We start from the raw sequence: 21,881 nt of genomic DNA, 5'->3' as shown, positions 1-21,881 counted from the left end.
GGCATCTTTTGAGCGCGAGGACAGATGGAAGTCATGAATTGGCTGCAGCGAGGGACCGGAGACGCTCGGCTCTATCACCAAATCCCTTTACAGGGGGAGGGAGGCAGGCTGTTCTCATATTGTTTCTACCCCGAGCAGGAGACTACAAAGAGCGAGAGCCGCTGTGATCCCTGCTTGTGTTTATTCAATTAACTCCACATCGGTGAATTATCTTTAAACACATGCTCGCGTTCGTGCGGCAACGGAGCTAGACTTCGACAAGCGCCTCGTATGTCGGAGTTTGTCTCTGTCCCGGCGAACCCGCCGCAACGTCTGAACATTACCTTGGTGTTTCCACAGCTCTGTCGTCCTGGGTCCGAGCTATTCAGGCAGCTCCCCGCTCAGAACCCTTGGCCCCCAAGGCCCCCAAGCCCCTGTGAGCTTCCCACAAAAAGTCCACAATGCTATTCAAACAATAGGCCAAGGGACAAAGAGCACATTTACACAAGTGGGGCTTTCTTTGAAAGCAAAAAGGCACTCTTTGGAAGACGTCCAAACTCCCCCACCCCAAAGGAAAAAAAACACAGAACCACCTTTGCCTCTTCACACCCCACCTCTCAGTTCCCTAAAAAAACCCTCACCATTCCAGTGATGGAGACGTGGGAGCCAAATATACTACACCGAGCCCAATCCCACCCGCCAATCCACAAGCACCCCCAATTTAGCCAGACCCCCTCTTTACAGGACAAAAGCCCTTTGGAGGCAGAGTGTATGTGAGGGCTCTGGTGGATACCATAGTGGCTTAAAGACCGTGGAGGCCTCTAGGAGACACTTCTTTTACTCCTCGTCTCCCTCCATTTCTGCTCCTTCTCTCTCTCTCTCTCTCTCTCTCTCTCTCTTGCTTTCTCTGTCTCTCTCTCAAGCAGTGAAAGGTTCAGCAAGGGGTAGAAAAAGAGAACGAGGGGGGGGGGGGGGGGGGGGGGGTTCAGAGGGGGGAAGAGCGGGGTGTAGAGGGTGCTCTTATGTCAACATTGTGGTATTTTCCCAAAGATGCATATCGCCTCTATACAAATAGGAGATGTATTTATAGGAGTACATAGAAAGCTGCATGAGAGGGAAGTGTTTGGCCGAGCTTTCTGGCCACAGCCCCCACGGCTCCGTGGACGGCCTTCATGGCTCGTGAAATTGTTATTCTTCAGATGCACGTTGGCTGGGAAACACACCAGTTCTCAGGCGACCACAGAGTTCCCCCAACATGGCCGCCACGCAGCGGAGCCCATTGAGGGGAGCGTCCAGCGCCATACATCTCGGCTGGAGCCAACCTCGCCAGGCCTCTCGGCCGCTTTGTCCCGCGTGGCATGTGGCTCCAGCGACGTTGACATTCCCACTCCCTCGGTTCGGTTCCCTGAAGAGCAGGGGCGCGTGTGGCAGGACTGCTGGGTGGCAGTCACCTCGCATTCGCTCGCTGTCCGTGCGTATCGGGGACATGTGCGCACAAGTTGCCCCGCGTTGCGAAAGGTCGGCCGAACCAGCCAGGCCGGTAGTGTGGTGCCGCTGCAGCGTGCTGGCGTGCACACACCATGGTTACTGCGGCACCTTCGCACCTGAGAACTGACTGAACTCTGCAAAACACATAGTTTGCATTGTGTTGCCTTCAATTAAACGTGTCCCTAGCAGATGCGTCACTGCCATCAGCGAATACTGGTCAAGCCAGTATCACAGGTGACTGTGAACCGGTTGCCCTTTTGTACGATACAGTTCAATAAGTACAGCACAGTAGAAATGTGACAGATGTGAAACAGGAAAACTCACTGACTGGTGGAGACTAACCTGAGCTGTTTAACCGACTGAGTGGTGAAAGCCGACAGAGGATCTGTAGCAGTGTAATCGGCGTTTACTTCTCCTTTCTTAAACAGACTCTCTCCAGCGACATGACAGCCTCTACAAGCAGCCTCTGCTGTTTGCCAACGCTGCAGCCCTCCGTGCATCACATCCTCCTCAGGCTCGGCGGTCCACGGCGGCCACAGCAGGCGCAGGGTACAGCAGCAAGCACAAACAGACCCGAGTAACACAGACAGGGTCCTGCAGGGAGCCTCAGTCTGTGTGTGTGTGTGTGTACTAGACAGCAGTGATGCAGGTTGATCACTAACCCTGTTAGGTAGCATTGACGTCTCCACCTCAGAGCTGGCACACAGGGGAGTTATTGATTAGCATTAAGCATCCATGCAGATGGCCAATAAAGAGCAGGTGAGCCAAAGAGGGCCTGGGGAGTGGGAAGAGGTGTGTGTGTGTGTGTGTTGTGGGAGGGGGGGGTTGGGTAGCAAGACACAACAGTGAAGATGAGGGAAAACAGCAGCACGAAGGCAGACTTAAAAAAGCAGGACCGGAGCAAATGTCATGGATAAAGCGCACACAGCTGCACGTGGAATTAATGGTCCCGGCTGCCTAATCCACCAGGAAGCCCCGTTTTTGTGCACCGCTCATGTCGACGCTGCTGGCTTTAACGTGGCGCAGGTTCCTGCATGCTTGTCAGGTAGTCTGCATCACTTCACAACATCCCTGTCATATCTGTCACTTGGAATATACTGTAGACACCTCTACAATTCAGCGGTGATCCTCAGGGTACACACTATTCTGTATTGGCTATTCCTTGAATAGAAAGCTTTATGGACGCCTCACACCGTGCACTGAATACCAATTTTTGATTGACTAGTTTTTTAATTTTAGATTTGCAGCTTTGACGAATCCTGTATTTCAGGGTACAAAAGAATAAAAGCGAGCGCCACCTTTAACATCATATTTATTGTTATTTAGTTACTCAATAAAACATATACAGATATATACAATATGCAGGAAAACAGACGACTGCACTTTACATATTATTAAAAAAGAAAACAAAAAACAAAACAAAGTCTGTTCGTAAGTTGCCGTCACAGTCCTCCATCTATCGTTTCAGAGATTCAAATTCAACAGAAGCTTTATTTAAAGATTACAAGATTGCCTAACACACAGCAAATTTTCTCTTATAATACATGTGCAATACCAATAGTCTTTTTTTTCTATTCCCTTATTAAACAAACAATCTCCCAACCTCTGCTTTCAGTTCCCATTGGCTGGATTGTACACGCGTGGTTGAGAGCTACGCAATAAGGTCGATGAAGAGGAGAGAGGAAAACCGGGAACTACAACAAATCTTACATGATTAAGAGCAGCAACTGGTAAATGTTATAATTTTTCTTGCTAAAGATGGAAAACATCATATAGTACATTCATGCATAATCGCCCTTCTTCTCCATCTCTTCGCCTGCTCATCACATCAAGACGTGTGTCAACATGTTGGAGAAATCCCTCTGTGTGGATTAGGGGACTCTATAAATTGGGTTTTGGGGGCAGGCGTATACAATCACAGCCAATGGCAACTGAACCGCGTCTTCTGCCTCCTCCGGGTTCGTGTTCTCCTCCTTTGCCATGTTGTTATTTTTCTTCAACAAATAAAATAAAATAAAAAGTAAAAAAAAAAAAATGATGTTGATTTGAGGTTTTCCAGATGCGGGCGTTGGTTGAGTGGAGCCTGCACCGTATTGTCCAGCAGTGTGTGAGAAAGTGTCCTCAAGTGTGACTGCATGTATGGAAAAAAAAAAAAGCATGGTATTTGCGTGTGGCGTGTGGGTGAGCGAGGGCGTCGGTGTGTGTTGGCGTGTGTGTCTAGCGTCTTTCTCTCCCTGAACAGGCGAAGGCGGCTCGTCGGCCGCTGCCTCATCGACTCTCCCCCGTCGTCCTTGTCGCGAGTCTCTGTCTCCGACCCCCCCGCCCCGTCCCCTCCCCCGCGCCGGGCCTGCTCCCCGCTCAAGTCAGTGCCGCCACGAACGTCCCGAACCGGTTGGAGATGTCGGAGTGGAGCGAGCGCCAGGACGAGACGGGCCCCCCGCGGCCCTTGCTGTCCCCCAGCTCGTCGGTGCAGTGGACGGACAGGCACTGCAGGTGGTTCCCGCCGCTGCTCCCGCCTCCTCCGGGCCCCGGCGCCCCAGCCTTGGTCTGGGACAGTTCCGCTTCTGCAGACAAGCGGAAAAAGAGAGAGGGAGGGAGAGAGAGAGAGAGAGAGAGAGAGAGGAAAAAGGTTAATTAAGACCGAAAGATGGAAAAACAACTTCGAGCAACTGGCATTCTCTGATCCAGATGAACCATTTAAAATACCCACTTATAATTAAACCAGTGTCATTTTCACATCCCACTCTAAATCTGCACTGTGAAATTAATTCCACACCATCCCGATCCCCCCCACCACCACCACCACCACCCATCAATACAACCTGAAAAGGAGGCCGTAAAGCATGGCTTCCTCTCCTCACAGTCATATCTGATATACGCACGTGACAACACAAACATACATTTGCATCCATTTGCTCTTGGTCGGGCGTGCAAATCTGGATCGCTCCTGCGCGACCTCGGCTCAGGGGGGTCAAAGGACACCGGGAGAACCGGCCTTTAACCCTGCTTGACCCAATTTATTGCCATAATGGCCGCGCCACCGCATCGACCCCGTGTCACCGAAGCGCGGGGACATATTAAATGGCCGCACCACGCGTCCAGAAAATCCATATACAGGTTGATTACACGTCGCGCGGAAAAAAAAAAATCTGCTCTGGCGCGGCGGTAATGCTGACGCCTCAGATGCATGCCTCACATGGAGAAAAATTACCCGGCGCCGCGTAACGCGAGGAATTAGTCAAGGGAGAAGATTGACGCGCGGGGCTGAACTATACATAAGAGCTCGGAGCCGCGCTTCACCTGACGGGAGGCCGCTGGGAAGGAACGCACATGCGAGAGGGAGCCGGAGAACCACAGCAACTGGGAAAACGTGACGGAGGGCGCTGCAGCGGGTGCTCTGGGTTCCGCCTGCAGGTGAGCCCCACAGCACAGAGAGACTGGGCGTGTGAAGATGCTACATCTCCCTCGCTCAAGACGGGTCTGGTCGTTCTCACGTCCCCTCGTTTGCCGCGCGGCGCCGGCGACCGGGACGAGCCACGGGCCGAAGGCGGCTCTGACGGGCCGAGGTGGACGCCCCATCCGGGCACAGAGGCCTCCTGTGGCCCGGTTCCCCCCGTGCGCCTCGGCTTTTGGGCCGTTTGCATTCGGTTTCGCTGGCTGTTCTCGCGTTCCTGCTTCCAGGAACCCAGAGGCAGCGGCGGCGTAGTGTTAACAAAAGGCCGAGCCGGGCGGCTAGGACAGGCAGGCAGCGAGGCAGACCCCCCCCCCCACCCCCGGTTTGTCTGGGCTGCGACCACTGGAATGGAAAAGCGGGCAGATTTGGTAAAAGGTCACGGAGCCAGAGCCTTTTTTTCATTCGCCTCTCTGGTTGTCGGTCGGTGCAGATTTCTCACTTTCTCCATCGCCCTCCCGAGGACAACAGACACGCTGTAGGTGGGGGTGGGGGTGGGGGGATTAGTGCAATGTTGGTGGTGACAAGATCTAACATTTGCCAGAGGGTCCAGTCATACACCTCAGCATGGCAGATCCCCAACCCCCTGCCAGTACCCCCCCCCCCCCCCCCCATCCCCAGCGCTGTGCCCTCCAGCACCCGCCAGCAGCTCATGCTAGCTGGGCACAGCAGGGTCCGCACCGGCCTGAATAGGCAGCCAAGCGTTCCCCTGGCTCACTGCTGACACACAGCAAACTGACAACACGCACAGCCAAAAACACACAACACGCCAAGCGCCGCCGCCACGCACACAGCAGCCCCTCCATGCACACGGCCGCATGCATATGGACATGCATGCATAAACACACACACACACACACACACACACACACACACACACACACACACACACACACACACACACACACACACACACACACACACACACACACACACACACACACAGCCCAGATGTACTGCACAGACAATGCAAAACAAGACGTGAGCTCGCGCAGTATAAAGAACCTACAAATAAAAATCCAGTCACAGCCCGTAATGGGAGCCAAACTCCTGACCGCCCCGGCATCACAATATCCCAGTGCTGCCCACGGGGGGTGGGGGTGGTGGGGATGATTCGGGGGCGACTTTCATGGAAAAAATCAAGGCGCCACACTTAAATCGTGAGCATCAGCCTCCCACGGCAGCGCGAGGGTGGAAACGGCGGTGTGAAATTCTACATCACACAAGTCCAAAATCCCAAATCACCATGACATTTTACAAGCAGGGAAATCTTTTTTTTTTTTTTTAATAAGATCCATCTTGTTATGGCTGCTTCATTGACTAACGCGGAATTCATATCCACGGTAATATCTCAATAATGGCCTATTCATCTGAGGGGAGCGAGTGCTTAGCATCAACAAGCGAGGGGGGAAAATACCTAATAAAACGCGAACAGTAACTGCGCGAGCAGCTGCGCCGAGCCACAACTACACCTAAATATCCTTAACCACATTACAGCCAGAGAAGATTACCACAGTGATGTGTTAAGTAAATACTGAATTTAATGTGATGCACTTATATTGCTATATTTCTCACCCCAAGTGCCGTACTTTGTTATTTAGTGTCTGCTGATGATGCTCGCGCTCTCTCTCTCTCTCTCTCTCTCTCTCTCTCTCTCTCTCTCTCTCTCTCTCTCTCTCTCTCTCTCTCTCTCTCTCTCTCTCTCTCTCTCTCTCCCTCGCCCGCTCACAAGAACACGTTCGCACATAGCAGCGGGGTTTTGGGAGCTGTCTCGCAGGCACAGCCAGAGACGATTTACAGAGAGTCGAGCTTCGGATGCCGCGAAGACGGGGGAGCGCGGCGCGGCGCGCAGCTCCGCTTGTCTGGATGACACCAATGTGTCTGCGAGCTGACGGCCTGACACGGGTTTTCCGTGTCGCGCCGCACACACCCGACACGCCGGAATCAGCGCTGCGAGGTAAACAATGGCTGCCGGTAGACTGACGGCGCTTGCCAGCGCCTCTCCAGCGCTGCAGCCTGCAAACGATTGTTTTAAATGAATCCTAAAAGCTCAAATAAAATGATGGGGTTTGTAATGTAAGTGGAGCTGAGTGAAACACAACACAACACACAAAGTGCGAGGGTTCTGACTCCACCAGGCGTCTCTTTGGTCCCTCACAGCCGTCACATTGATTTCCCAGGCCCCGGAATCCCAACGCGCCAGGCCTCTGCCCTTTCTGTCCCAACCTCTATACTTCCATGACAACACTTCACCTTTGACCCCGCGCTCCAGAGGGCGCGACCCCGTCCTCCCTCAACACAAACCGGCCCAATCGCAGCGCTGCGCCGGCTGACAAAAACACCCAAAGCCCCGCGCTCCTGTGACAGTGTGTGACATCAGGTCAGATTCCTTTAGCATAACAACTAGCACTATGGCCTTGTGCGAGGACTCTGTCTTTGTCAGCACTAAACAGCCATCACAATAATCCACAGAGAGAAAAAGGGTCTGTTTTGAGAGGAAAGGGGGGCCCCAGGAGGGAGACGGAGCCGAAAAAGAGCCAGCCGGCTGAAACGCAACACCTTATAGTTTATGTCTTTATGTCTCCTCACAGTTTTACAGCAGTGACAGCGCGTGCAGCTTGTTGCCAAAAAAAAAAAGTGATCAGAGATAATTAAGACGCTCATAAAAACCTAACAACATCATCTGTGTGAAGTAGCCTCACTGAGTCTCACTCCAGGTACCCTGTGCTGCAGGGTGTGTGGGGGTGGGGGAGGGGGGGCACGTGAGGCTCCCCACAACCACCCCCCCCCCCCCATCTCCATCCAGCTCCTATGACCTTTCCCTCAGAGCAGGGAGGATATCTTTGGGGAGCAGGGGGCACGTTTCTCAGGCGAGGGCACAGGGGTTATTTTGGCTTGAATTTCCTCACTGTTCTCTGGTCTGCAACATAAAGAAAGGAAGAAGAAGAAAAAAAAACAGAAAAAAGAAAAGAAAAACTTGCCCGTGCAGGCATTGCCCCCAGCGTTCGTTACCTTCTCTCCAGCAACACACACACACACACACAGACACACACACACACACACACACACACACCGGCCACAAGAAGTGCTTAGGAAACCAGACACAAATCAGAACAAGGGAAGTGATTTAGTGCCACGTTCATAACTCACTACCATGTCCAGGACCCGTCCAACATGTCATCCAACTTGGTGACATATTGATCTACTTCACTGTCTCTATTTTGTTCACACATCTCTGTGCAAAGAGGTCAAGCGCAAAAGGTGAAAACGGTGGCAGGTTTTGGGGTCTGCATTGAAGCGTGGATCGTTGGGATGTGACTGTGTGGTTAAGGCCCGATCCACTTTTAAAGGGTGGGACATATCGACGAAGGTAAATAAGATCGCACAACTCCCACGTACACGCACAGAAATGAACAACAGCCACGAAGCATGAAACAGATGGAAAGGCATTCGCAATCGAGCGACTCGCTTTTCCATAAATGCAAATAGTCAGGTAGCTGTTACCAGGCGCTGGCTTCATGAGCACAACTGCAGATGTTCCCTGAAAAACAACTTCTATCCCTCTAACTTTCTCCTTCACTCCATCACTCTGTTCTCCTGTCTCCCGAGAGACGCAGCTCCGGTGTCATAACTCATTTGTCAATTTCTCAATACAAATTAAAGCCGTCTGACGACTACCTGTACGGCGAAAAACATAACCGCCGCTGGCGGCGTGACAACATCTGCACCCCTGAACACACAGACACACACAGACACACACAGACACACACAGACACACACACACAGACACACACACACACACACACACACACACACACACACACACACACACACACACACACACACACACACACACACACACACACACACACAGCAGAGCCCGGGACGCTTTTCGGGCGCTTTGTTGGGCCTCTGGCAGTGGTTCAGCGTGACGGTGGACGGCCACCATTTCAAACTCCCAAACAGATTCAGCCTTTCCATTCCCCCCGCTGCATCCGAGCAGAATATTTACCACATGCTGGGGCACGTTTTATTTTATTCTCACACCCTCCCCCGGGGGAAAACAAAACACCGGATGAGCTGAAGATCCAGCAACGCAGAAGGCCTGACACCTTTGTTCATCTTTTTCTCCCTTCACCAGTCACAAGCGCGCTTCTTTAATGGGCTCCCTTTGACTGTCACTAGTGCTCAATGTCTCGCAGGAGCTCAGACACACACACGCACAGGCGCACAGGCGCACACACCCCAACTTGAATTCCAGACACTTTAAAGGAGTGATAGGCATTTTTCACTCCTCCACTATTTACCAGTCAAGTAAACACTTAAACATTTCCAACATCAGAATTAAGCGAGCGCGTTCCGCCGAGCGAGACACCTGCGATGGCGAGGCCCGACACCCGGTCCAAATAAATCAAACTTTACGTCTGCCAATGACAAATCCACACCAGCGAGTCGCAGCGCCTAGAAAGCCGTCCTTCGCCACCCGCTGCGTGCGGACCAGCGGCCACCCACCGGCACGCACGCACGCGCTCCCCCACGCCGCTCACGAGCACCGCGCCACGGAGCCGTCAATAAGTCCACTCGCAGACGCGGCGCTGCGGAGGAATTATGACTTCTGGAAACAATATTACCAAGGCTAATTGCTGTGATTATCGAAATGATTATCATTACTGAAGTACAGGAGGTTTCGTAGATGTGTTGAAAAAAGTCGATTTGAAAAACCTTGTAATGACAGGTACAGAGCGCAGACTGCTTCGAGCTGTGCGCAACCCCCCCCCCCCACACACACACACACACACACATACACCACGTTCAAGCACATGCCAATCACTTGGTTCTTTTTTTAGGAAAGGGAAATCAAAATTACTGGTGTAATTTGTGCGGTTGTTGTAGTGAAATGTCAGAGGCGGCTGCTCTCGCAGGATTGTTCTCCACGGCGGAAGTAGAACAACGCGGCTCCTTCTGTGGATTTCTAACAGATGTGATAAGACTCAAGTTCCCGTTTTGTCTTTTTTTTTTTGTTGTTGCTTTAGTTTTTTTTTTTTAAAGCTGTCACAGTCAGAGCGACAGAGATTCGATCATTATTAGAGCTGTTTAAGGGCTGATTACTGAGAGTGATGAGTGACGCTATTCCACAGGGTCAACAGTGAAGTGTTTTACCAGTGATAAAAAAAAGAAGAAGAAAAGTCACACAAGTGCATGCGGTAAAAACTGTGAAAAATAAAAATAACTGAGTCACTTCCTACGCGCGCTGGTGGCCTGTTATCAAGACTGAGCACAGGTTCCCAAACGAACGGACAGGGTCTGGCTGAGATACACAGAAGAGGAGGAAAAGGAGGAGTTCAAAAATAAAAAAGGGGGAAATTATATGAACCGACACCCTCACAGGAGAAGTAGCTGGGGTTCAGCTCCGCTCCTTCCCTCCTCGCGAGGGTGCGACGGAGCCTACAAGGACCCGCAGGCCGGGCCTCGAGCTCCCAGCAGCACGTGGGGCTGCGGCTCAGTGAGAAGCCCGCGCTCCAGCGAGCGGGCCGGGCCGGGCCCGGGGTCCAGAGGGGGCCATTACCGCAGCACGCGTCGCCTCTAACGGGCGCGGAGGGGGAGCCGGGACGCGCGGGGGCGGGGGCGGCGGCACGCCAGCGATCGCCGCGACGCCTACCGGCCCGTTAACGGCACAGGCCGGCGTCTAGAGGACCTTAGCGGAAAAGGGAAAGCGCGACCCGTGGCGTCTTCACACCTGGCAGTGAGTGATCCGCTGTCGCTCTGAAGCTCTGGGGTCGTCGCCCCGAGGGGTTTTCCTGAAGATGCACCAGGGCGCCGTTCACAATGTGACCTTTGACCCCCAGCGCTTTGCCTCCCACTGACAAAGGCTCATTGTGCGTCTCTATCGTACCGGATGATAAAATGCTAGTTTAACTTATTATAAGGGAATGTTTTTGAACTATCGATTTTTATTGGCAAACTAACATTTAATTTATGCTAATGAACAAATAAATTGGCACTATTTATTTTATTTCCGTGACCGACACTATCTCCCTGATGGCACATATCTGTTCTGCAGACTGAGGACTTAAAACCAGACTGACAGGCTGACGTGGGTATTTTTTGCAGCGTGAAAAGCCTAGGGGATGTTGGCTCTTATGGAACTACATTTTGGGCTATGACTTATCTTAAATTATTATGTTATTTTGCTCCCTTCTGTGTAGCCTAAGCATCAGATTCAATCTCAAAATCCCCCTCCCCTCGCAAATACACCTCCACCCTTTTTTCATCTTTGCTGTCTGAAGCACTCAAATGAGAAACTGTCAGGAGCCGTGATTTGTGCTAACTAGCTATCGATCGCTCCGGAGCTGCATGCCCCTCGTCCATGCAGGGAGGGCTGGGAGAGGAGAGGAGAGGAGAAAAAAGCAGTGGGAAGAGGCAGAAAAGGAGAAGAAATGGACTGCTTGGCGCTCAAATACCTACAGATATACATGTCGTGCATTTGCAATGGTAAATGTGTGATCGAGCGTGGAGAAATTAAAACTGTGAATGCAACAGGGTGAGAGTGACTGGCTGCTTATCACCGCTGGATCTCCCCCTCAAAAGAAACCTCATTAATTATTATCAAACATAAGCATGTTACTCACCACTCCCTGGCACCACTGAGCTTTCTGACACATAAAGCCCCGCTGTCTATTGTCTGCCTCTTGTACTTGTCTTTGTTAAATAACATTAAAGAAAATAATAGTTAGACTTTCACCGACCTCGCCATGTATCTGCTGAAGGAGCTGTGAGACACTGAGAACGCGCATGTGACGAGGGAACTGTGGCCGTTCTGCTCATTCTAACTCTGCTCGCCACGTGCGCTGCTTTTCATTCCCCTGTTCCAACTCGACCGACCGGTGCTGTGATCCTCGAGCACCGGTCCACATGTTAAGTTTGGAGCGTTCCTTCGATGTAACTCCCACTGCTGCGTCTCGTGGAGCTAAACAATGCGCCTGGAGTCCAGAGCCGGCGCGATGCGCGCCCCCGCCCCTCTCTGCACTCGCACCGATCAGAACAAAGAGGCTCCCCTCGCGCCGGTGCTACGCGTGAACGTATACACTAGCCGTATTGTCATATAACCATACAATGAAAGACGTCTCCGAAGCTAAAAAGCTAAACCACGACGTTTACTCAATGTATCAGTGTCCAGTGCTCTAAAATAATTTGGAAAAAGTCACAGTGAACGGATACGAAACAACACAAAAATTATAAGTGTGTCTATATATATATATATATATCTATATATATATATATATATATAGATATATATATATATATATAGATATATATATAGATATATATATATAGATATCTATATATATATATATATACACATACATACAATAAAAACCCATATTATAATACATACAACCTCGTAAATGCTTTGATCGTCTACTAATGCTTTTTAATTAGTTTTCTGTTACGAGCACACAAAACAATAAAATTATAAAACAACTGACTTTAATTACACTTTAATTATAGACTCAATTATCGACTTCAATTAAAAAAATAAATCCCATATTATCGCACGCATTATTATTATTATTATTATGGAAGGAAGGGTTTAGAAAAAGAAACCAATCCACAAATGAGCAACGTGCAGGCAACTAAAATAAGTTTAGCATTTAGACTGGGAGCCGATAAAAAGGCGTTCGAATAAAAGTACGTGCTCTTTATTTACTTCCAGCTAAAACTGTTAAACATAAATATAATAAATGATAATAATAATAATAATAATAATAATAATAATAATAATAATAATAATAATAATAATAATAATAATAATAATAATAATAATAATAATAATAATAATAAATTAAGATAAACTAGCAGCAAATATGTAAACTGAAATGTAAACTCAATGTAATCAAAATATTTCGACATTAACTATTTCTTACGGACAATAAAGCCAGAACTAATTGAATGTATTAATTTCACCGTCATATCTAATCCCAGAAATCGTGCCCCGCCAATCTAAAATCAATCCACTTGAAGCAGCTGCGTATTGTCCCGTGGTAATAACAAAAACAAACACGTAACGAGACGTGGGAAACCCCGCTGTGCAAACGCATATCCTCAAAAAGCTATTAATCTTCTCAATGTAGTTGTTCACCCTGAAAACCGAGATAAAGAACCACAGGAAATGTTTACTTTTCTGCAGCTCTTCTTTTGAAGTGCCTCTATACTGAGGCGAGCTTCCAAATCTAAAGGAGATGCCAGCTCGATTTTGTCCAAGTGATGGCATTTTAGAGTTAGAAAATATGTTCAATTATTTTGTGGTGTAAATCTAAAAGGGGAAAAACACCACAGCAATTGTTCTATATTTGTCAGCACTTATATAATACATTTACTATTTTCCTAAGTCATGTAAATGTAAACGTCCTATTTAAATAAACAGCTTTCTTACCAAGTATGTATGTGCTGTGGCATTTCTGTATAAATACAGGAGTCAATAAAAGTTAATTTATCAGTTAATGAACCTGATTTGCATGTGTGGGAGGCTCCATGAACAGAAAGTGAATCTTACATATGACTGCAGTGTTTCATTTACCTTCTTTACTGTTGTTTTGGCTCTTGTTTTTTTCCCAGGGTCCCATGGTCTTGTCATCCTCTGACCCGTCCATCATGGCCTTGTCACTGGGCACGTACCAGGTGGCGTGCTGCTCTGCCATGAGGGTGTCAAGGTCAATAGTGCCCATTGAGGCCTTCCCAGCATCCGGGCTGCAGCTCGCCAGCTCATTGTCTCCGTTCTGTGAGGGACAGTCGCCATTCTTTTTGCCATTCTTCATGGCCAGGGGCTGGTCCTCCGAGATACTGAACTGCTGCCGCTGTAGCTGGATCTGGGCCTGCAGGATCTCCAGAGGATGGATTTCCTCCTGGCCAGAGGTGCTAGATGGAGTGCGTACCTGATCCACCCCAGGAGTGCCGGGATGGCTCACCCCACTGGCCCCTGTGCTCCCACCAGCACTCAGTCCGTAGCCGTCTGGTGTCGAGGTAGTATGATTGTTGATGCCCATGCTCAGGGGCTTCTGTCCATTTATCAAGCCGTGATCAGTCCTCTGCATTTTGGGCGAGCCGGCTATCATGGGGCTGCGGTTAGGCTTGTTGGCCGAGGCTGCTCCCGCATCTGAGCTGGAGGAGACCTCGTCCTCGTTGCCGTAGTGGGTGCTGACATCGTCGGGAAAGTCCACTCGCGGTGAGCTACTGTCAGACTTGGCCACACTTTGAATACCACTGTCCAAAGAAGACATCAGGTCGGCCTGGTCCCCCAACATTAGGTCACCTCCCTTTCCCCAAGAGGGGGATTGGAGGTGCTTCTCATGAGGTGTGCCCCCACCCCTCTCCCCAACGCCAGCTGAAGGGGTCTGCTGGCCTGGACTTACAACAGGGTTACCATTGTCAGAGGAAAAAAAAATTCCAGGGCTCACATGTCCACTGTCTCTTTTTCTCCTCCCTCTCCCTCTCCCACTCCCTGTTGCTGCCTTCCCCTCACTGCACGGGGTAGCGTCCATGTTGAAGTTTGGGGAGAGGGCACTGGCTTCCCCCTGCACCGTCTGGCTTTGACTTGCAGGCTTAGAGCCGCTATTCCCAGTGCCAGACATCTGGCTGTTCTGAGAAGTGCTGCTCTGAAAATATTCAGGACCAGCACTGCCCGTCCCATTAGATGTGCTGCTATTAATGTCCTGCTCTGTCTGGCTCAGTTTTCGCTTGCCCTCGTTTTGGCTCTTCTTGTTGAATGTTACGTTAAGACTGGGGGCCCCTAGGCTAGCGATCATGTTCTGGCAGGCCGTGGAAAGGGCCGCCAGGCAGCTCTGGCCGAACACACTGTCTTTAGCGCTGGTTTTGTTGAAGTTCCCGAGGGACAGGGCGCCGAGCTTGCTCACAGACGACCGCTGGCCTGCGGGGAACTCGGGCTGGGGAGGATAGCTCCCCGGCGAGGTGCTCACCCCCTGGGGAGCGCCGTGGGCCGGCCCCTGACGGTTAGCGCCCCCGTAGGGGAAGTTTGGCTGTCCTCCCATCGGAGGTGCGGGGAAGTCCGCCGGCCGCCTCTCCGCCGGTGCGTTCGGGTGCCCCGCTCCCGCTCCCGGAGACTGCATTTGTGAGAGGTTGCCCATGTTGTTGCCGAACTGTGAGTGCATGCCGGGGGAATGGAGAGCCTGGACGTGCCCGTCTCCCGGTATCCTCATGGGCTCCTGCATGCCCATGCCGGGTCGAAACATCATCCCGGCTCCGTTCTGCTGTAGCCCCATATCGTGAGGTCCAGATTCATTGCCTCCTCCACCCATACGTCGTGACATCATCTCCCCTGGCGGGTGGGACCCCTGGAACCAGGAGTTCTCCTGAGTTACATGAGGGTTTTGTCCATCAATGTTGGGCATCCTGCCGGCATTCTCCCTGTCAAAGTTGGGCATGCTCCCGACCGGACCGCCGTGTGCCATCGGGCCGGGAGGTACATCGCCGTGGTGACCCAGCTGCTGCAAACTGGGCTGCCTCATCCGCTGCTGCTGGTTGCGTGACGCCATCTGTTTTATCATCATGGCTGCGTTCTGACGCTGCTGCAGAGACTGCTGCTCGGGCCCTGGATGCTGCAGGGGGCCCGGTGGGAAGCCTTCACTCACAGGTGGGGTAAACTCTCCAGGCAGGCCCGGGTAGGCAGAGGGAGAGAGATGGTTATCCATACCACCACACCAGCCCTCCCCCCCATGTGCATTAGAAAAGTCAAATCTAGGCCTTTTGGCCATGTTCATATAAGGAGAGTCAAAGTGTTGCAGCCTCTGATTCGGGGGCTGTTGAGAGGGAGGAGGAGCTGGCTGTTGCATATTAAACATGGGGTCCCCGTAGGGGTGCAGACCCCTATTTTCCAGTCTGTGAATGGGATATTCAAACTGGTTGTGTTGGCCAGGCATCATAACCCCTCCATCCAGAATGTTAGGGTTAGAGGAGCTGGGCTCAGCCTGAGGGGGTCGGGGGAGGCCAGGGGGGCACGAGTTCTGTCTAGCTATTAAGCCCGCCTGTTGTTGCTGCTGCATGAGGGGATGCCTCGCATTGACCCCAGGCTCCATTCCCACGGGCACCTTCCGGCCACTTCCGAAACGCTCAAAAAACACTCCATGCTGAGGCTGTTGGGGCTGCGGCGGCGGCGGCTGGTGTCCCTTGGAAATGCCCTGCATACCTGGTGTCCGCGGCATGCCAGGGTTCCCCGGGAAATTTCCACTAGGAACCGGCCTTCCCGGCCCAAAATGTGGCAACTGAGATTCTGACTCGGATGGGGAAAACACAGGTACGTCAAAATGTCCAGATGGAGGCTCACTTGGGAAATTATACTCTAATCCCTCTACAGGACCCTGGTTGGGCATCCGCCGAGGCTCCAAACCGTGAGCCTCTGAGGAGGAGGAGGAGGAGGAAGGGAGCCCGTGGAAGGATGCTGCTCTGTTAGGTGACTGGTCCAGGGGTAGACAGGGGGCAGGGACAGCATGGCTGCCGCTGGGAGGCCCGTGATGTTGAAAATCGGGCATGTTACCAGGCCGCTGCTGCTGCTGCTGCTGCTGCTGAGGGAAACCGTCTCCCGCCTGTCCCTCGGCAAGAGGATCAAATCCTTCTCCAAAGCCCTGCTGTGGTCCCATGCCATTGTTATTGTAGCCCATTAGCCTGCCACCATGCAGGCATGATGACCCTGGCTCCGGGCCTCCAAACGTCCCACTGAAATGAGGGTGATGTTGGTGGGGGTGTGGTTGGTGGCCGTGGGCATGTCCTTGATGAGGTTGCTGGTTGTTAAAAAATCCATGCATAGGCCCTTGCTGCTGCTGCTGCTGCTGCTGTTGCTGCGGCTGCTGCTGCGCCTGGAGCCCGCTGCCTGCGTGCATGTCCGAGTGGCCCCGCGGGTGAAAGCCCCCGTACTGCTCTCCGTTCATATTCATGTTGAGCCCGAGCATTTGCGGCTCGCTCAAAGGGCCCATGCCGGGTTCCACGGCTCCCGGCGGCCCCGCAGCGTGAAAACCTGGGCTCTTAAAATGGGAGCCCATGTTCAGCCTAGGTTGGTTTATGTTTCTCTCTGACTGGCCAGGGTTTCTGCTATTAATCTGAGAACCAAACTGCTCCAGCCCAAACATACTCCCTGCAATCAATCCCACATGACGGCGAGTTCGCCAGACATCGGCACACAGTCTGTTTTTTCCGTCTGTTCACCAAAAAGAGACGATGTACAAAAAAACGATTCAAATATTGTACGGCGCTTCTAAATAACCTGTTCAGCTACTCTGGCTCTTAAAACTCATCATATGAGTTCTCATTGTTGTGAGACAATTGTTTGTTTTTCAACTTCACCAAGGACGCGGAGGAGAGAAGGAACAAACTGTCTCCAAATACGCACGTCAACCGCGGCCCCGTCTTATTTATGCACGCGGTCGGGTGCTTGTGTTTTAGTCTTTGATTAGGCGAGCAGATATAAAATAATCTTACTTCACTTGCTGCACGAGCCACCTATTATATTCCAAAGTTTTTTTTTCTGCGCGCTTTTCTTCACATCACTCGGATCAAATCAGATGAGAGCGCAGGCGAAAATCAACGGGGAATATAACTATTTTTGTCACTTAACTCATGATTATAGTCCAATGTTAAATGTCCCACAGTGACTTTCTGTGTAAGGTTCCATACTGACGAAAGAAGAACACAGTCCAACTGAAGTCGTGCAGTAAAACTGCCTCTGCGCTTTTACAAAAAAACAAAAAAACAAAACAAAAAGCCTTCACACAAATATTGTCCACCAATGTTCCAAAGTCTTGCGCCTGATGAGGCGCGCGGCCAAAGTCCAATGCGCTGGAAAGTCCACAAACAGCGGACAACCGGAGCGTCCGTTTGCGCGACCTGAACCCGGGGCAGCGCGGGGCGCACTACCCGCACTCCACCACCACCACGGAGCGGCTTGACAGCATCCTCCGACGGCCGCCGGCCACGCGCTTTGCGGCGACGCACCGTGCCTTAGTCCGTGTTCACGCGTTCCGTGGCCGGTGCGCGCGTCCCTCCGCTTACGGACTCTCGCCTGGTGTCGTCTGAGCGCACTTGGGAGCGATTCGCAGACACACTCGCACTCCGCTCTGCCGCTCGGCGCTGTGTGAGATCAACGCCTCCAGACGAGGCAGCAACAAGTTTTGCATTTCTGCAGCCTCTTCCATCCACGAGGTCTCAGCCAATCAGAGCGACAAAGGAAAGCTTTGAGGGTGGGACAAACGCTTTTAAGGTGGTCCTCGGAGTCAATGAGATCGTAAACTCCTGTGTGTAAATCAGATCTTAGAAATTGTTAAATCCATCATAAACCCCTCAGCAGATCTGAACGGGATGCGGTCTCGTAGATCAATTGTTTCCCCACAAATGGTCGTTTTGGAACATTTCTGTTTCACAAAACCGGAGTCCATAACAATAAGGACGAGGCATTTCTAATAAAACGCACGCTGATGTTTTATCATCGCGCTGTAGGCACGAAGTCTCTTACACCTCGCACTTAATGAGGTGGGGAGCACAGAAGAGCCGCAATTCACGAGCAATCTTCGGTTCATGTGATGTTTTTACACGGACTGTCCTTTAGATGGACGAGTTTCAGTCACCGGTGGTGGGACGTTATCGCGTACCATTTAATCCTGCAGTAAATGCACGGTTCATAATTACAACTCCTTATTTCGATGCTGGCTAAAAACGGAGCCAGCATGATATTAATTTTAAGATAGATGAACATATTAGTCTAATATTAGGTGTATCGCGGACAGAACGAGTCTCCTAATCCCCTGAGACTAATCAAACTCGCACCTACTGACCAGCGTGACTCTGGGTCCCAACGGGAAGAATCCTCCTTAACAGACCGCCTGAACTCCACGCTGTGGACGATATTGGGACGAGTATGCGATAATCAATAGCATTCTCCTAATAGTCTGTACAGTGGGACGTTTTAAAGCCAAATTAGGATCATTTACGCTATGAGTTAATTAACTGTAAAATCACAGTAGCCTGTGTAAAGTTAAACAGAGCTGCGGGATTAAACAAGCGGTAATAATCTATCTAAATGGCACAGTGAGATTGAAACTAATTGATAACAAGAACAACCAATGGTGCTGTTTTCAAACCTGCATTTATTTTCCAGACGTGTTTATTGATTCTCATGTAAATCCGATTGTGTCCTTGTGTTGTGTACATGTGTGGCGTTGCTTGTTTGTGTCACGTTGCCACATTCCTTATAAATGTTGACATAGTTGCGTTGACAATGATTTTCCTGTGCAGATCTGACCGATACAAAAGCGTTTAAAATGGTTTTAAAAGGCACAAGGGGTCTGAATCCAGAGGCGCTTCTGTGCTTCTATGATTCTAAACGTTATATGTAAAATGAAAGATACGTGGGAATGCAAAAATAACACAATGGATATTTACTCTGATGAGATCACAGCAGTATTTTATATCGTTCCTTCACTGTGGACAGTGGGCATTTAGGGAATCTGGTGTCAGACAGCTCTGTACCTTCGGGGGGAAACCAAGATGACATTTACCAAACAGACACAGTGCCCCCTAGCGGCCGGCGTGGGAGGATGAGACTAGAGGACGTGTGTGCACGTGAATGCTGGAGCTTCAGTGAAGATCTTTCCTACATTAAGGATCTGAATGCAAACTGTGCATATGCATTTCGAACTAATTGGAACCCAAGGTAAACACGTGTTACTCTCTGGTTTCTAAATCACACACACTGGTCGGTCCACATCTGAATGAAGCGGAGAAAAAACAACAAATCATTTTTCACCAGTGATGAATCTTGACCCATTTCCTAAACAGTCATGACGCATTTAAACAAATCCCATGAATTATTTGCATTCACATCGAATAAGTTGGGTGCTTTAAGGGAGCTGCAAGAGTTTAATGAAAAACATCACTGATTAAGGTCAACGCGTTGAGCTGCATTTATTCTGTACTACACTGCTGTGTCTCATTTGCTTTGACATTTTTATTTAATATTACCTAATGATGTCTGACCAGATAAGACATAAGATGATCATTTTTAGCATGTGTCAAGACATTTGATCTGATGGGCTGCTGCAAACATGCAGCTTCATAGCAGACTATAGCTTAATGCACCTAAAGGAGACGGCTGGAAACAAGTCAGGACAAAGCATTGAAGGCACTGAGGGGCGCTGGGAAGTGGGTATATTTGGAATTGCAGCCAGCTGAGAGGACAGCAGCTCACAGTGAGGAGACAGGGATAGACAGTGATTGTGTTTAGGAGGAGGCATGGTGTAAAGTGCCTGTCTTCTTGAGAAGCAAAGAGAGGCATGTTGAGCCGGCGAGATGTTCCGAACACTGCTGTGCTTGTGGGATGTGTTGCTTAGAGGGAGAAAAAATAAAATAAAAATAATAAAAAAAAATCACACACACTTTCTCCGCATCACCTTCCTGGAGAACTGGCTCCGCGTCTGAGAGCCAGCGAGATGGAGCATCGTTAGAGTTCCACCGCAGACGAAGGCGCAAGCGAGCGCACATCCGGCCGCTTTAGCCGCGGCGGCGCGAGGCCCCCCTTTAGAAATAACACCGCGCACGTCGGAGCCCTCGACTCACAGAAGCCGCCGCGTCATCAATCCCCCACCGACGCGTCACACATATTTTCTTGATACAGCTCTCGCCGACTGTCACTCGGAGCTCCTGCTATCGCTGTCTGTTCTCCTCAAACGCAGAGACAAGTTAACTATGACAAACCGATGCCCCCCGCCGCCCCCAGTCCACCGTGATGATAAATGTAGCTCAGAGCTGCTGCTGTGGCGACTTCATGACAATGGACAGTCTGCAGGCTTTCAAGCACTGTCACAATAACACTCTGCTCTGCAGTGATTTAGTCCTCAATTTGTCTCAATATTTCACTCAATAGGCACGGAGGCAGAAGTGGGTGGCCTGTAGTCTGTAGCCTCACACACATACATTACTATTAGTGGTGCCCAGAGAGACAGCTCCGTCCCCCGTTGCTGGGGTGGCGTCCTGTGCCGTTGGAGCCCGCGTGTTGTGGCTGGGCCTGTCACTCAGCCGAGCCGTCACAACTCTCCGGGTCAGGGCGGGTTAAACGGCATCTGTCATCCAGAGAGGACCCATTGTGTTTGTGGGGCGAGGGATGCGACGGAGAAGCCGCCGCCGCCGCCCCCTCGTCGCTGGTCGGCTCCACGCTTCTTCCCACCTTCCGCGGAACAACAGGAAGGAGTCAGAGTCTCCGGGGCTAAAGTTGACCCGGGCCCGCAGGATGAGGAAACACTTGTGACATCACTGGCAACCCGCGCGAGCCAGAAATACTTTTTCCTCTCCACGAAAGCCCGGAGCCGCCGCCGCCGAGAACGCCGGGGGCCCCGGGGGAGGGCCGCGCGCGCACAAGCGGCGCGTGCGCTCCTGACTGAGCCACTTCCTCCTGAAAAACAGAAGCTCGCGCCCCAGCGAGTCGTCTTGCGGCAGGAAATGCAGCCATGTGTTGCAAGTAACACTGCTACAGCTTTGATTTTTTTTTCCATTTTCTCTGTGAAGCGTAGGCGATTTACAATTAATTTGGACAGGAAACAATTGTGAATCCTGCCCGATGAGTTGAACACGGCGTTCGGCAACACGCCGGACTGTCCCGCTCAGTAGAGGCTCCAGATTCTGCTCGTCATCCATCGCCTCGGCTTTTTAGACGACAGGGGGCTCGCTCCTGACACGTCCCTTCATCTCGCCTGTGACAGAGACACATGGATGGATGGATGCGTGCCTACTGGAGATTACCGAGCTGCCACCTAACAGGAGGTGTGTGGGCGAGCCTGCCCATCTCCCCTTTTAGAAACAGCATTATTTGCTTCTTCTGGGACATTAGGACTGGTTTCCGTGCAGCAGGCGCATGCGACTATTCAGCCACAAACAATAAAATCAGCAGATATCTCGGCCGGCAGACCGG

The 21,881-nt window shown here is 51.0% G+C and overlaps 1 protein-coding gene across 1 annotated transcript; it reads right to left on the bottom strand.

The window, feature by feature from the left end:
• Window positions 1–2,762: 2,762 nt before the first annotated feature.
• Window positions 2,763–18,111, bottom strand: mn1b (meningioma 1b). The gene is made up of 2 exons (XM_029162395.3): window positions 13,497–18,111; window positions 2,763–4,031 (listed from the first exon to the last, which is right to left on the bottom strand). Exons 1-2 carry the CDS (start codon window positions 17,053–17,055, stop codon window positions 3,826–3,828), a joined length of 3,765 nt encoding a protein of 1,254 aa, XP_029018228.1. The 5' UTR covers window positions 17,056–18,111; the 3' UTR covers window positions 2,763–3,825.
• Window positions 18,112–21,881: the final 3,770 nt, after the last annotated feature.

Source organism: Betta splendens, chromosome 9 (assembly GCF_900634795.4).
Source record: "Betta splendens chromosome 9, fBetSpl5.4, whole genome shotgun sequence".
NCBI lineage: Eukaryota > Metazoa > Chordata > Actinopteri > Anabantiformes > Osphronemidae > Betta > Betta splendens.
The sequence above is the reverse complement of the archived record's forward strand: the minus strand, read 5'-3'. Positions and strand labels throughout refer to the sequence as shown.